This window comes from Echiichthys vipera (assembly GCF_963691815.1).
Source record: "Echiichthys vipera genome assembly, chromosome: Y".
Lineage (NCBI taxonomy): Eukaryota > Metazoa > Chordata > Actinopteri > Perciformes > Trachinidae > Echiichthys > Echiichthys vipera.
Genome location: NC_139849.1, coordinates 15,923,680 through 15,938,929, shown reverse-complemented (window position 1 = coordinate 15,938,929; position 15,250 = coordinate 15,923,680). Strand labels below are relative to the sequence as shown.

Genomic DNA, 15,250 nt, shown 5'->3' with positions numbered 1-15,250 from the left:
GTGGACGTTGTTAATAATAGCCTTAGTACTGCGTTTATCTCTCTATTAGATTCGATTGGTTTTAGCCAGAGTGTACATAAACCTACTCACTGTTTTAATAAAAATCAGCCCGTATAGGGAAGGTTTTCGTTGCCACCGTACTCTACAGAGGAATTGTTGGGTCTATGTAAATCATAAATAAGTCATTGAGTGTGGTCTTTACCTACTCTGTAAAGTGTCCTGAGATAACTTTTGTTATGATTCGACACTATAAATGAAATTCAATTGAATTGAATTGAATGAAGCCTCTTGGATGAGAGGTGAAACGCCTTCCTAGACAAATAGCCAGTCCAGTTGCTTTTGACTGAAATTGCTTTGAGGATAACGATGACCTGGACAAATGAGAACATTCACAGGCCTACTTTTGGGGTCGTTCTATACGCGCGCACACTCTACAGAGGAATTGTTGGGTCTATGTAAATCATAAATAAGTCACAGAGTGTGGTCTTTACCTACTCTGTAAAGTGTCCTGAGAAAACTTTTGTTGTGATTTGACACTATACATAAAATTGAATTGAAGTACAATTTTGAGGTACTTGATTAATAACATTTGATGCTACTTTATACCTCTACTCCACTACATTACAGAAGAAATATTGTACTTTTTACTCCACTACATTCTTTTGGTAACTTTAGTTATTTAACTGATTCAGATTCTTAATACAAAATATTATCAACAAATGAATGCCATATATTGTTATAGATTAAGATACAATGCGCTGTAAATAAAATTAGCTCAGAGAGAGACAGAGACCCTTCATAAGTGTATATATCAGTGACAGTTAATAATATAACTCTGTGTACCTGCTGTAGACAGACAGACAGTGTCAGTGTTTGGATTTGATTTTAACCTACGTATCGTCCACATATCTGAACCAATGGCTGCGTGTTGTTCCTTTGAAGGAGTTCAGTTCCACTGCTCACATTTGCATTGTGTTCACCTGTTCATTTGTGAAAATGAAAGTGACACAAATGACAGGTATATATTTTTGAACATTTGCTTATTCAATCCGTCTGATATTGCCCATCACCCCTTTTTTCATTGTTTAATAAAAGCAGCTGAATTTCCTTATATACTTATGACATGCTTCACTTCCTAATACATTTCCATTAGATTTTGCTGTTGAGGCAGAGAAGGATGCTGCATATGCCTTTTCCGTGTCTGTATCAGTAAATCTGTGCTCGACCTCGCGGTCTCCCTCTCCCGTGAACCTGCACTCGTCAGAATTACTTATACCTCGCTTGACAAAGCCGTAGCGTCTCATCCTGGTTTGGTGTATGTGCAACTAATTTAACCAGAATGATCAGTACAGACTAGATCAAGTTTGGCTTTTTTTTTTAATTCTACCTTCCTGCAACAGCCCCCTGATGCAGTGAAAATTTGAAAAAAAGCATATAACTGTAGGGTCTATATATGACAAAAACATTGGCAGAAATACAGACTTACTTGAGATCTGGTAAAATTGTGGAAGCCATTGCAGATATGTGGTCATATCAGGCATCTGAGAGGATGGCCACACTGTCGTGATCACAGATCACGGTGCTTAAAGTATGCAAATTATCCTTAAAGGCCCCCTCCTTGTCTCTCCCCTCAAGCCCCTCCTCTCCACTCCAAAAGAGTGACAGAAAGTTGAAACTGAAAACCGGTGACAATGAAAAAAGACAGACCTCAAGAAAAAAATTAAAGATTAAGATTGAAAAAAAATTATTGCTAAGAAATATCAATATAAAAGAACATATCATGATCGTAAGATTATGTTTTAATGTTTGTTTTAATTTAATTGAACTTTTTTTTTAGTGCTTAAACTTGTTTCAATGCCGATATTCATTTTCAATACCTCCATTGACTGTCACTTTTTCTAGCGCATGTTTTCCGAATGAGAGCCACACATATGCAAATATGGCACACGTAGGTTCTCTATTGTTTCTTTGTCAACAGGGCCAGCTTTTTATGTTGTTCAGAATCTGCTGAAGTTTGTATTAATTTACTACAAGTATCCTGCTACAGGCAGGTTTTACTCATTCATTCATCTTCAACCGCTTATCCCGGGGGGGCTGGAGCCTATCCCAGCTGACATCGGGCGTGAGGCGGGGTAAACCCTGGACAGTACGCCAGTCTATTGCAGGGCACACAGAGACGAACAGAGACAGACCATTCACACCTCACATTTTTAGAGTAATTAATTAAACAGGTGCATGTCTTTGGACTGTGGGAGGAAACCGGAGTACTCGGAGGAAACCCACGCAGACACGGGGAGAACATGCAAACTCCACACAGAAAGGCCCAGGCGAACCTTGAACCTTCCTGCTGTGAGGCGACAGTGCTAACCACTACACCACGGTGTAGCCTGCAGGTTTTACTACTTCTGTAAATTCTTTGCAATGCAGGGATATATGCAGGCAAATGTCACATCACTTCTGTTTGTTTTTGTTTTTTTTATAAAATATATTGTACCCGACCCCGGATAAGCGGATGAAGATGAGATGAGATGAGATGAGATATATTGTACGTAAATTCATTGTGGATCATTACTAATACTTTGCTTAAAATGTACTTAGTAGTCACAGTGTGAAAAAAGAAATTCTGTATAGAAAAAAATATTTTCAATTAAATTCTATTTACAGTGCTAAATCACAACAAAAGTTATCTCAGGACACTTTACGAAGTAGGTAAAGACCACACTCTATGACTTATATAGGATTTACAGAGACCCAACAATTCCCCCTTTGAGCACAGTAGCGTTGAAAACCTTCCTTTAACAGGCAAGAAGAAAAATCAGCATTTCCTCAGCCTTTTAACCCACTGGGGTCTTTTTTATGTTGCCAAGGTATTGGGTATGTTATTGATTTAATGTTAATACAAATTAAAGTGCATTGTGCCATTCACACCCCAGTTCAAGATTCAAGATTCAAGAAGCTTTATTTATCCAGAGGGAAATTATTTCAATACAAAGGTGGAAAAGGATCAGAGTAACAATGAGCATAAAAACATAAATCAAATCAAAATAAAGCTAACATCAGATAAATCAAGCAATGAACTAAGTGTGACAAAGTGCAACAGACATCGTGGTTAAGCGTAGGTACTGTATATACAATAGACAACAATACGCGCTGTGCAGTTTAGCAGCAGATTGCAATGAAATAAGTACAACTAATGAGTGAGAAGGAGCTATAAGTTATAAGTGTTAAAAATGTTAAAAATGTAGCAGCATTTCCTACATAACTAAGTGACAGTATGGCACAGTTGAGTGTAGCAGCATTTCGTACTGAAGTAAGTTACAGTAAGTTACAGTAAACCACAGTGAAATGTAGCAGCATGTCCTAAGCACAGTAAATGTAGCAGCAGATAGTTACAGTACCATTAATAATAAATAAAGTGATGTAGTGGTGATATAAAGAGACAATGTAAGTGTAGCAGCAGTAAGTTACAGTACCACAAAAATAAGTGATGTAGTGGTGGTATAAAGTGACAGTGTAAAGTATAGCAGCATTTCTCACTTAAGTAAGAGCGTACTCACACTGTCCTTCCAGACCGCGACCCGGGCTTTAGGGTACTTGTACCCCCTCCCTCTCCCCCCCGCGCCCCAGCCCCGTTTGTACTCACACTGCCAGGGCCGGCCAATGCTTCTTGCTGTCCAAACACCATCACGCCGTAACACGTCACACGCATTGATCGCGTGTGTGTGGCTTTGTTTACAAATCTTTCCACAGACCTCAGAGTTTTTGTGCGTCTTGTCGACTGTTTTTGAATATTTTCATCCGACCAATTCTGCAGTAAACACTCCCCACTCCGCATCACACCACCATGAACCTTTGTTGTTGTTGTTATATGTCCGCGCATGGTCCGTCCTTCTATTTACATGTCCGAACAGGCGGACATAACGCTACTGCCGCAGGGCTCGTGCTCGCACACGTGCGCACGCTCGTGCTCGTACATGTGCAAACGACTCCACTAAAGCCCACCTCTTTCAAGCGGGCCGTGGATGGCCCGCTGGCCGCAGTTGTGCGCGGAGCGGGTGCACTCACACTGCTTAAAGGTACTAGGCTTTAGATGAAAAACCGGTTTTGGCCCCGGCCAGAAGGACAGTGTGAGTAGGCCCTGAGTGACAGTACAACTGAATAAAGTGGTGCAGTGATGATATAAAGTGACAAAGTGACATTTTCAGGATACAGTGTCTCCACTGTTCCTTACCTGACCAGGGGGAGATGAATTATAAAGTTTGATGGCCGCCGGAAGAAAAGACTTCCTCCGGTGTTCAGTATTACACTGGGGGAGAATGAGTCTGTGGCTGAAGGTGCTTCTGCTGGAGGTCAGCAGCTGGTGGAGAGGATGAGAGTTGTTGTCCAGGATGCTGTGCAGTTTAGACAGCATCCGCCTCTCAGACACCGCCACCAAAGAGACCAGTTTGACCCCCAGGACGGAGCCAGCCTTCCTGATGATCTTACTGATCCTCTTTGCGTCTGCTGCCCTCAGTCTGCTGCCCCAGCACACAACAGCAAAGAAGATGGCACTGGCTACCACTGACTGGTAGAACATCCGCAGCATGGTGTTACATACATTGAATGACCGGAGCCTCCTCAGGAAATGGAGACGACTGGCCCTTCTTGTAGACAGCCTCAGTGTTCTTGGACCAGTCCAGTTTGTTGTCCAGGTATACTCCAAGGTATTTGTAATCCTGGACAACATCCACGGTCACGCCGTTGATGGAGATGGGTGTGGGGGCAGATTTACTCCTGCGGAAATCCACCACTAGCTCCTTAGTCTTGGTGGCGTTTAGAATCAGGTGATTAGCTGCACACCAGTCGACGAAGGAGTCCACAACACCCCTGTATTCCTCCTCCTTTCCCTCACTGACAAAGCCAACAATTGCAGAATCGTCAGCAAACTTCTGCAGGTGGCAGGACTCAGAGAGGAACTGAAAGTCTGAGGTGTACAGGGTGAACAGAAATGGGGAAAGAACAGTTCCCTGTGGAGCTCCAGTACTGCTGACCACAGTGTCAGACACTCCGTCCTGCAGTCTGACATACTGTGGTCGACCCGTCAAGTAATCCGTAATCCAGGAAACCAGGGGAAGGTCCACCTGCATCGCCGTCCCGCTCTGTCAAGGTGGGTGCAGGCACGGTTGAGCAGGAAGATGATAGCGTCCTCCACACCTAGACTTGGCTGGTAGGCAAACTGTAGAGGGTCCAGTGATGAGCTGACCAAGGGCCGAAGAAGTGAAAGAACCAGCCTCTCCAGGGACTTCATCAGGTGCGACGTCAGCGCCACCGGTTTGTAGTCTTCGGAGGCGCTGGGACGCACCTTCTTTGGTACTGGTACCAGGCAGGATGTCTTCCACAGAAAAGGGACCTTCTCAAGACTCAGGCTGAGGTTGTAGATGTACTGCAGTACTCCACACAGCTGGGTTGCACATGCTTTGAGGACCCTCGGGCTGACACCGTCGGGACCTGCTGCCTTGCCTGGGCGGAGTCTGCACAACTCCTTCCTCACCTACTCTGCAGTGAAGGTCCCCCCTTCAGGCACTGATTTCAGTACTTTTTGAGCATCTCCACATTTGAATAATTCAACGATAATACTGATAACCGTGATTGATCACCGCCAACTGTTTCATCTCTACTGAAGAACAGATGATTTGCTCCTGACACTTTGCCGGTGGACGGGACTGTAGCCAGATGCTGCGTACATTCAGAGCCTCCTGCTGCTCACCCTGTATGACCTCAGCACAGAGCTGTGTATACACAGCCTAAAGCTCAGTGTTGCCACAATTAGCATGACCTATATTGCAGTAAGTACTGCTGATGGCTGCCCTCATGTTACTCTATAAGATACTGACAGAGGCATCATGCATCTTGGTGGATCTCGCTGGATTCTCCACGGCCGCTATTTTGTCCTCATCTTACATTCAAACTTTAAACCTCTTGTCTGTTAAATACTAGCATTGTCTGATTTAGCTATTTTAAAGGGGTATGGTGCTGGCATGCTTTCCTGTTTTTTCTGTGAACCATTCATTTTTATGAGATGTTCTGTTGTACGGCAGAAATACACTATAGCAGTAGGATTGACATCAGTGACAAGATGATTGGTTTTGGCACCAACGGCCAAGGCTGGATTACCTACCAGGCAAACTGGGCAACTGTCCCATGGCAACTAGGGATGCAAATTATTGAGTAATTCATTAACCAATAGTTGTTTCATTTTATCAATTGATGATCGATTATTTGATAAACGCAATTCTTCTGAGAAGCTGAATTTCCCTCTGAATAGGTAAACTGTATAGACCCTTTTGTCTTGTTTTCACTCTGCCTAAGTCACTGGTGAGTCACTCAGTAGCTTCTGAGCAGAATTTCTCCTTTCTTCTCCACTGGTCCCCACCAATGACAGGTTCCATTAAGGGCCACAAATACAGTTCCTATTGCTACAGGTGCCCTCGTCTCTTGGTCTCCCCTCAGCCTGCGTACTCTATTCGACCAAGGCATTTTGAGGGCCGGCTTGGACAGAGTGCTTAATCTTGTACCAGGTCTGGAATCAAGTCTTGCTTCCGTCAGGGCCTGGGGGCGGATAATGATTACCAACAAGAGAAACATAAATGTTCTGAGCGCCATTTTTAAAAACGCAGAGCTTGTGGAAACAGATCATTAACAGTTTCATTAACCTCTTTGGATAAAATATGGATGCAAAATCAAAGTAGTGCTCGGTGGAGGAGACAAACTGTCTCCTAGGAATATGGTCCTCGGCTGAGGTTCAGAAAAAAATAGAGGGAGCCTCGCAAACACAACCTGCATTGTACTCTCATTGGCTCCTGGATTCCCCCACAGTTCCAGATATTTAGCCTGCTAGATATCTTTTGTCGGGGCTTTTGAAGAAGTACAGATGAAGTACAGATCAAAGCCTAATAACTGCATATTTATTCTGGTCGGCTGCTTATTGCCAACTAAATTAAAACGGCATAAAAAATCTTTGCATACCCATTATTAATCTTTATTTTTCATTGTTAACCAAATTAATATAATAAATTAATATTATTAATAAAATAAATAAATTATTAGTTTGTTTTTGGTTTAATGCAAAGGTTGTTTTGTTTTTTTAACGCTCAACTAAATCAACATGAAATATAAATAAGTTAGGAAGACCCCTCACCACACACTTTCTTGATTATTACATGTGGAATGGTGAATGCCACCTCTAACTCTTGTTAGGATTGACAAGATACAATTTTAATCCAGAAGTAAGATGACGGTAATGTTTAGACATAAAAGATAGCCCCTGTTGTTCTTAAAGCAGAGAGGGGACAGAGCAAAGTAGTGGCTGAAAAAAAATGCAGATACCAATTTTTGGATGTAAGAGTCACACATACACAACTGTATAATGCAATACATCACATGCAACATGGTCCACCATGTTGCATGTGATGTGCATGTGACTATGCAGTGGATATAGAGTGCTGCAGCTATGAGTCCTATGCCAAATTCTCACAACAAAACTTTCAAAGTGGTCAGTTTGCTGTACTGTTCAAACTACACATCTTTTACCAGGCATAAAATGTGGCAACTTTTAGATCCCATCCTCCTCCTTGCCAGCAGAGCTCCAGATGGGTTTACAGCCGAGTGTGTCAGTCCATGGAAAATGGACACAGAAGATGCCAGGAATGCCCTTATTACAATTAAGATGATTTATGAAAGTCTCCTTAGCGGTAATGTACACAGTGCATGCTATATTTTCAAGACTCCTTTTGAAATACTGCCTTTGCAACATATTTCTGCATATAGCAAAGCAAAGTCTTTTTTTCTTTAACATGTGAACAACATGGCTTAGGATGGAAATGCAGACCTGGTTATCCATCAGTCTTTAACTGTGTCCTTCCACAATTTGATGTGGAATAATGAATCTTGATTGATTCCATAGTGGTATTATGTCTCTTTCATTTGGTACTGACATGTTCTTGTACAGCAAACTGTTTTGTGCTCTAATAAAGTGTCAAACACCAAATCATAGTATAGGGGGCAGGGGGAGGCAAACTCTTATTGTGCATCGGCTGGTCCCATGGTCTAACCTGACTTGTCAGATAGTTTGTTTCACTGAAACATCTGAGAAGGCGTCATTAAAAACAGATAGGGGAAAGGGTATGCCCTTTCTAAATATATCTGGTAGGTTATTGGATGAACCATCTGTCAATCAAACTCTCAGCAAAATCAATCAGGAGAAGGGAGAAGTCTTCAGTGTCGTTCTCTTCTTTCCCGTTTGGATAAAATGTAGGTAGCAGGCACAGACAAGGGGACTTGACTTGGGTCTTGGAGTTGAAGCATTTACTCATCGACAATAAACTACACACATTGCTCTGCTACATTCACATCGTTACCACATTTTGTAATTAATACTCTCCATCACACACAAATGCACACACACAAACACGTTCTCACTGTCATTTAAAGTGTGTCTGTTTGTGTGTATGAAACTCTCTCCCTGTCCGTCACAGACAGGGAGAGAACAGTTCGGCAGTGGGAACAGCCTCGCATTAGTTGTGTTAAAAAGTCATGTAAAAAAGTTATTTTCTTTATTTAAAATCCCTGATGCTTAGCCTGGTGGGGAGTCCATTTAGGCCCAGGAGGGCACTGGGGTAGTTATATACTGAAAGAAACCCTGGTGTGTACAACTGCTTATGCCAACATCACATTTTTTTCTTCCCAAAAGTGGAACCAGAAACCAGGATGGGGCAGACTCTAGCACCGAACAATGAAGCTGAACCAGGGACACCTCTGCTTACCCCAGAGTCTGACACTGAGTTCACCCTCATACGCACTCCTTTGTCCACCTCCCTCCCCGTGTCCACCTCCCTCCCCATGTCCACCTCCCTTCCCTGCCCCTAACTCAGTATCTTCCTCACGTAAAAGAAAAGCAAATAAGAAAGCAGACACAAATGGTATGTGTGGGTTCAACAGTTATTCTCTTAGAATGTTATCATACATAGTCATATAATTGTGTATGTTAATACTGATTTAGCTGAAGTAACAGGACCTGCCTCATTGATGTTTGTTTATGAATTCTTCAAAAGCACATGAAACGCATCACTTTTTTGTACAGCAAGCTATTGAATGTCATGATCAGACAAGCATAGAACCTTTTTTTTGGAAGAAGAAATACTCACATGTCCATATTTACATGTTAATATAACAGTCCTCATTATTTCCAACTAATTTTTGGATGAATATAAAAAGTAATACAAAAAAAGTATACAGCAGTCTGAATTAGACAATCTGAGTATTTTCCCATTTTACAGTCTTTGTAGTTGAGAATTCCCTCTTGTAACTTAGGGCCATAAGAAGGTTACTTAGACTTCATATTTCTCTGACCTATAGAATATATTTTTGCACAAAATTAAATGATTATATGTGCATTAATTTCTTGCAGTATAATTCCTCTAGTAATGAATTTGTTTGTGGCCAGTATCTACAGGAAAATCTTCACAGCCACCAATGACTAATTCAATATGTGCATGTAAGTATTATTTAAAACAGAGTTCAAGAAATGGATTAAAAAATGATCATTGACGAAAAACAAAATAACACCCACATTTGGTACGTTGTGGGAATTCCCTTTACTAAAAAAATGTCCTCCTTTCATGTAATTTTACTGTCATATCAATGAAAATGGTCCCGTTCAATTGTTTACAGAGAATTCATTTTGATTATATTGTCACAAGACTGTTTCTTTTTTAATAGTTTGTTTAACCCTGACCATGTTTACAAGGCATATGTTGAACCTACAAATTCTATCTTTGTGTATGTTTTCTAAAGTTTGTTACTGTAGATGAGGAAAATCCACTAATAAAAATAGAAAAATGTCTTCAACTTTAACTGCAGTTTAATAAGGGACAGCAAAGTCTGAGGGTCAAGCAAGTCACATAGCAGTCTAATGTTTTGGGCAGTGTATTGTGTATTGGACTTAAAATAAATTCACAGTATATAACATAATCAAGAAACCCCCTGTGCAATATCACTATAATGTGAAATGATTCATAATTGTATCACTTTATAAAAGTGAACGCCACAATTTTCTCAGTTTTGGCCTGGTGTCTAATGCAATCTAAGAAAAAAAACATTCCTCATAAAACGGCACAAAACTGCAAGATTTAACTTGCCCAAAAACATGAAGAAAAAAAGATTCATACTGGCAATACATTCTTTGGTCAAATGAAACCTAAATTTTTTTCTCTGTCTCTGTGACTACCTTGAATGCCAGCTCAGAGGTGTAACAGTTCTCCCCCCACATTATTTCTCCATGCCTTTCACACAGATGTTGGGGAGTTTTGTTATACACTGTCTAAATATGATATTGAAAAGCTCATTTTCAAAAAAGAATGCATGCATACCTGTATAATCCATGTCTCATTGTAAAAAGTACAGTGTCAGTAATATTTATTCTTAAAATTATGAACAATTTGACAGTAATACTTCTTGCTGTGTTTCTGTCTTACAGTGGGGCAAAATGGAAAATACTCCTGGGAGCTGAAAGAAAATGTTTTGCAATCACATATATCAGTTACTGGCTGTGTTCTTTCATATACACTTGATTTCTATGATTGTTCAGTGTGACGAGGTGGTAGCTAAGGGTGAGTGTTGCCGAACAACGCCACATGGGGAATTTCGCCACAGGAAGTAGTTACTGTTTTGCTAGGAGACTATAACAGGTTCGTGAATCACCACTGGGCAGGAGACAGTGTTCAAAATATAGAAATAATTGTATTGTACAATGGGTTCCTTAAGTTCAAGATTTACCAAGCCATCTCACAGTAATCACTGGGCCAATAAAAGGGGATGGACAGAGCTGGGCTTGCCACGGCGACCTGAAACCAAAAAGGAGGGCGAAACAAACCAAAAAAATATCACCCGTGACACTGCACACCCACGCAACTGAGAAATGAAGAACCCGCCACCAGGGATTGGGTCGCCCCTCTGAGCTCCAGCACCTGTCCACAAGGGGAGAGGGAGAATTAAAATGGCCTCACAATCTGGCTGCACACGCACACATCCGTCCGTCCGTCCACTTTGGGGGCGGACATTTCAACACCCCCCCTTAGAGGACACCACTTTCTGAATGGTTTAAAGAGATGCTGGTAAGTGGAATATATTACTGGGAGTTCCCAGATTATGAAAATCAGTTGGTATTTTAGCAACTTTTTGTCCATACAGAATTTTTACCTTTAGATTGGGGACGAATAATTTTAATGTCCTATTTGGGGTCTTCAGATTTACACAAATACACAGACTGATAAATGTCACCTTTGGGTGTCTCACTTTCCTTTGGGGACAAAACTCATTACATGTCATTATCTGCATGCATGTACAGCTATTTTCAGTTAGTCGAAGATTGAGGTTTGTTTTTCATTACAACATGCTCTCCTGAGTAACACTGGTCTCAAGTAGCTTTTAAAATATTTAAGGAAAGGCATTACAATCAATCAAAATAAACTCCAAATGACCTCATACTGAGGGAAGAAGCAGTAATTAAACCTATAATGCTGTTTTTTTTCTGGTTACTGGGATAAGGTGTGTAGGAATTTTACACACAATACTTTAGTCAAATCAGAAGGACCTCACAGAGTATATATTGCGTAATTCAAATTCTACAGGAGGCTGGGACTGGTCCAACTAACTGGTGTGGAGATCAGTTAGTTGGACCAGTCCCAGCCTGGTCAGATGCGTACATGAACTGATGAAGCCTCTTGGATGAGAGGTGAAACGTCTTCCTAGACAAACAACCAGTCCAGTTGTTTTTGACTGAAATTGCTTTGAGGATAACGATGACCTGGACGAATGAGAACATTCACAGGCTTTCTGGAGTCAGCAGAGTCGTTGGTAGTTTAGTGCGCCAGCAGGCATTTATTAGCAGGAGGGACATCGGATGTAACAGACGTCTGGAGAAATGTTCTATTCTCTATCTAGAGCAGGGAAGGGCAACTGGCGGCCCGCGGGCCGCATGCGGCCCGCATCATGACTTGGTGCGGCCCGCAAGTAATTTAATATTAATCATTGGCTTCACTGATTTTGAAGGCTCTAACCACGGGTGTAATTTTACCTCCAACCGATAGAGGGCGCAAATGGGTTTTTCCGCAAAGCAAGTGGCCGAAGAAGAGGTCTCTACGTTTTGAAAAAAAGGCGGCAGTCAGTAACAGGCAGACATGTCCACGAAAAGAAGGAAACTTGACCAAGAAAACCGTGTCTTCCAGGCAAGATGGGAAACAGATTACCTCTTCACTTCATTCAAAGGCAAACCAATGTGTTTAGTGTGTCTCGAAACAATATCAGTCATGAAAGATTTCAATTTAAGGCGCCACTACAACACCTTGCACCATGACAAATATGACAAATACAGTGGAGCCGCTAGAGCCGCTATCATCGCTGACTTAAAGGGAAAAATACACCGACAGCAGAGCCTTTTCACCAAAACCACAACTGTACAAGAGTCGGCTCTTAAGGCCTCTTATGCTGTTACCCTTGAGCTTGCAAAAGCAAAGAAGCCCCTATCCGACGGCGAGATGGTTAAGCGCTGTGCAATGGAGATGGCTAAATCATTTGGAGACGAAAACATGGCTAAAAACTTTGAAACAGTCTCTCTGTCTCGTCGTACAGTGACGCGAAGAATTTTTGACATTCAAAATCATGTTGAGGAGAAGGTAAAAGAATTAATGCATAACTGCAAATATTTCTCTCTGGCGCTAGATGAGAGTACAGATGTGACAGATGTGAGCCAGCTCCTCATTTTCTCAAGAACCATTGACAGTTCATTTGAAGAGCATGAGGAATTATTGAAACTGGTGTCTTTGCATGATACCACTAAGGGCACGGACATATTCAACGCTGTAAAAGCTGTAGTAAGCGAGCACGGGGGCTTTAACAAACTTTCAGCTGTTGTCACCGACGGCGCGCCGTCCATGCAGGGAAGCCGCACAGGATTCGCTGGGCTCCTCCATCAAAGCGGAGTTGACTGCCCCGTACTGCATTGTATCATACATCAGGAGGCCCTGTGCGCAAAAACGATTAACTTCAGCCACGTCATGGATTTAGTGACCAAAGTTACTAATCTAATTCGAGGGGGTAACAGGGCTCTTAATCACAGGAAATTTGTTGCCTTTTTGGAAGAGGTGAATGCCACCTACGGTGATTTACAGATGCACACTGATATCAGGTGGATGAGCCGCGGAAAATGTTTGGAGAGGTTTTTTGCGCTGCGCAATGAAATCCCTGTGTTTTTGGAGGACTGCCTTCGCTGTGATACAAGTGCGTATTGCCGCAAACTCCGTGACACAACTTTTCTGTGTGACATGGCCTTTCTTTCGGATATTACGTCACATTTGAATCATCTCAATATACAGCTGCAGGGGAGATGCCAAACTGTGTCGGACCTGTACGCACACATACGCGCTTTTCAGCGCAAACTGGCCCTGTTCCGAGACAATTTCTCATCCGCGTCTCCAAATTTGGCACACTTTCCCTCCTGTGAAGAGATGCGCAAAGATGTTCCTGAATGTGAGAAACTGTTTCCAAAGTACAGAACCGACATAGAAACTCTGCAGAAGCAGTTCAGCGAGCGCTTCCAAGATTTCCACGCCATGCAACCACGAGTTGCATTGTTCACAGACCCCATCTCTGCCGCTGTCAGTGAACAACCTGTGGAGTTGCAGCTGGAACTGTGCGAACTCCAGTCGGACCCCTTCTTTCAGTCACGGAGAAACGAGAAGGGAATTTCATTCTGGAGACTGCTACCTGAGTCCCGTTTCCCGTTGCTTAGGGATTTTTCCCTTTCCATGGCCAGCATGTTCGGGAGCACTTACATATGTGAGACCAGCTTTTCTACAATGAAGCACATTAAATCAAAAGATAGAAACAGGTTGACGGATGAAACTCTATTCCAGCTCATGCAAATTGGAAGCACAAACATTGACATTGATATTGATAGGATAGTGCACCAGCAGGGGAGGCCACAGGTATCTCATTAAGACAGCTGTTACTGAGCCAAGTGTAGGTGAGTCAGTGCCTTTTCAGAATGTTACTTGAAACGTCATGTGTAAAAGGTAGTGTAAAAATAGTTCAAATTAAGTTCAGTTCAAACTAAATCCATTACAAACATGGTTTTCATTGCACTTTTATTTAGTTCTCGCTTTATTCAATAGTTATAATAGTAATCCAAAAAAATCTGCACTTTTTTCAGATAAAAAAATAAATGTTCTTTACAGAAGCATTATAAAAGCGCATTTGAATGTTAAAAAATGTATAACAACTCCAATAAATGTTGGTAATTACCACAATGTGTTATTTTGTTTTTTCCCCACAAATTATAAATATATATCTATATCTATATATCTATATCTATATATATATATATATATATATATATATATATATATATATATAGAGAGAGAGAGAATGGTGAAAATGTATGGTTATAGTGTGGCCCCCGGGTAGTGCTGGAAAAAAAATGTGGCCCTCCATAGCATTAAAGTTGCCCATCCCTGATCTAGAGTAACTGTGTGCAACACAGTACCCGTGATCAGAGGCAAGAAGGTTCTGATCTCTATTCTATCTGCTCCAGCATATAAACTTGTTACAAAGGCGTGGTTATGTGTCCGCTTGTGCGTGCATATGTTTATTTCAGAAGCAGCCGCTGCTCCTCCATCTTCAACCCCCGCCCTTCTGGGTTTCATCTGTTTGGCATGACTCGTCTTCTTTATCTGTGAAAAAGCACATATTATCATCCTCCCTACAGCCTACCTCCTTATATGGTTGTTCCTGTCTCCTTATATGGTATTGTTTTGGTGTAATCTCAATTATTTGCCAGGTGCGTTTGTGCAAGCTGGCTAGTTCATTGTCTTTGTGACCTTGACTGACTGCCAAAAGTTTGTGGGCTTTTGGAGAAAGCAGAAAAGCTTGAGTCAAAAGTTTGTGTCCTTTGCTGGAAGCAGAAAAGTTTGAGCTTGGACTAATAATCACTATTACACTTTTAAATGATCATACCTAATAATCACACTTATCACATTCTTATTAATCATTACTAAAACACATGCTAACATATGATTATTAATTCTTCAATCATTGATTATCACACTCATTAATCATTACTAATACACACGCTAACACATGATTATTTATTCTTCAGGTGCCAATGGTTAAAGTTAGAGTTAAAGTCCTGCTTTTCTGAATGTGCTGGCTGCCTCAA

General features: G+C 41.5%; 1 protein-coding gene across 1 annotated transcript; it reads left to right on the top strand.

Moving 5' to 3' along the window:
• Positions 1 to 12,344: 12,344 nt before the first annotated feature.
• LOC310966227 (general transcription factor II-I repeat domain-containing protein 2A-like) lies at positions 12,345 to 14,033 on the top strand (the record flags this gene model as incomplete). The annotated part of the gene is made up of 1 exon (XM_083940080.1): positions 12,345 to 14,033. One exon carries the CDS (start codon positions 12,345 to 12,347, stop codon positions 14,031 to 14,033), a length of 1,689 nt encoding a protein of 562 aa, XP_083796206.1.
• Positions 14,034 to 15,250: the final 1,217 nt, after the last annotated feature.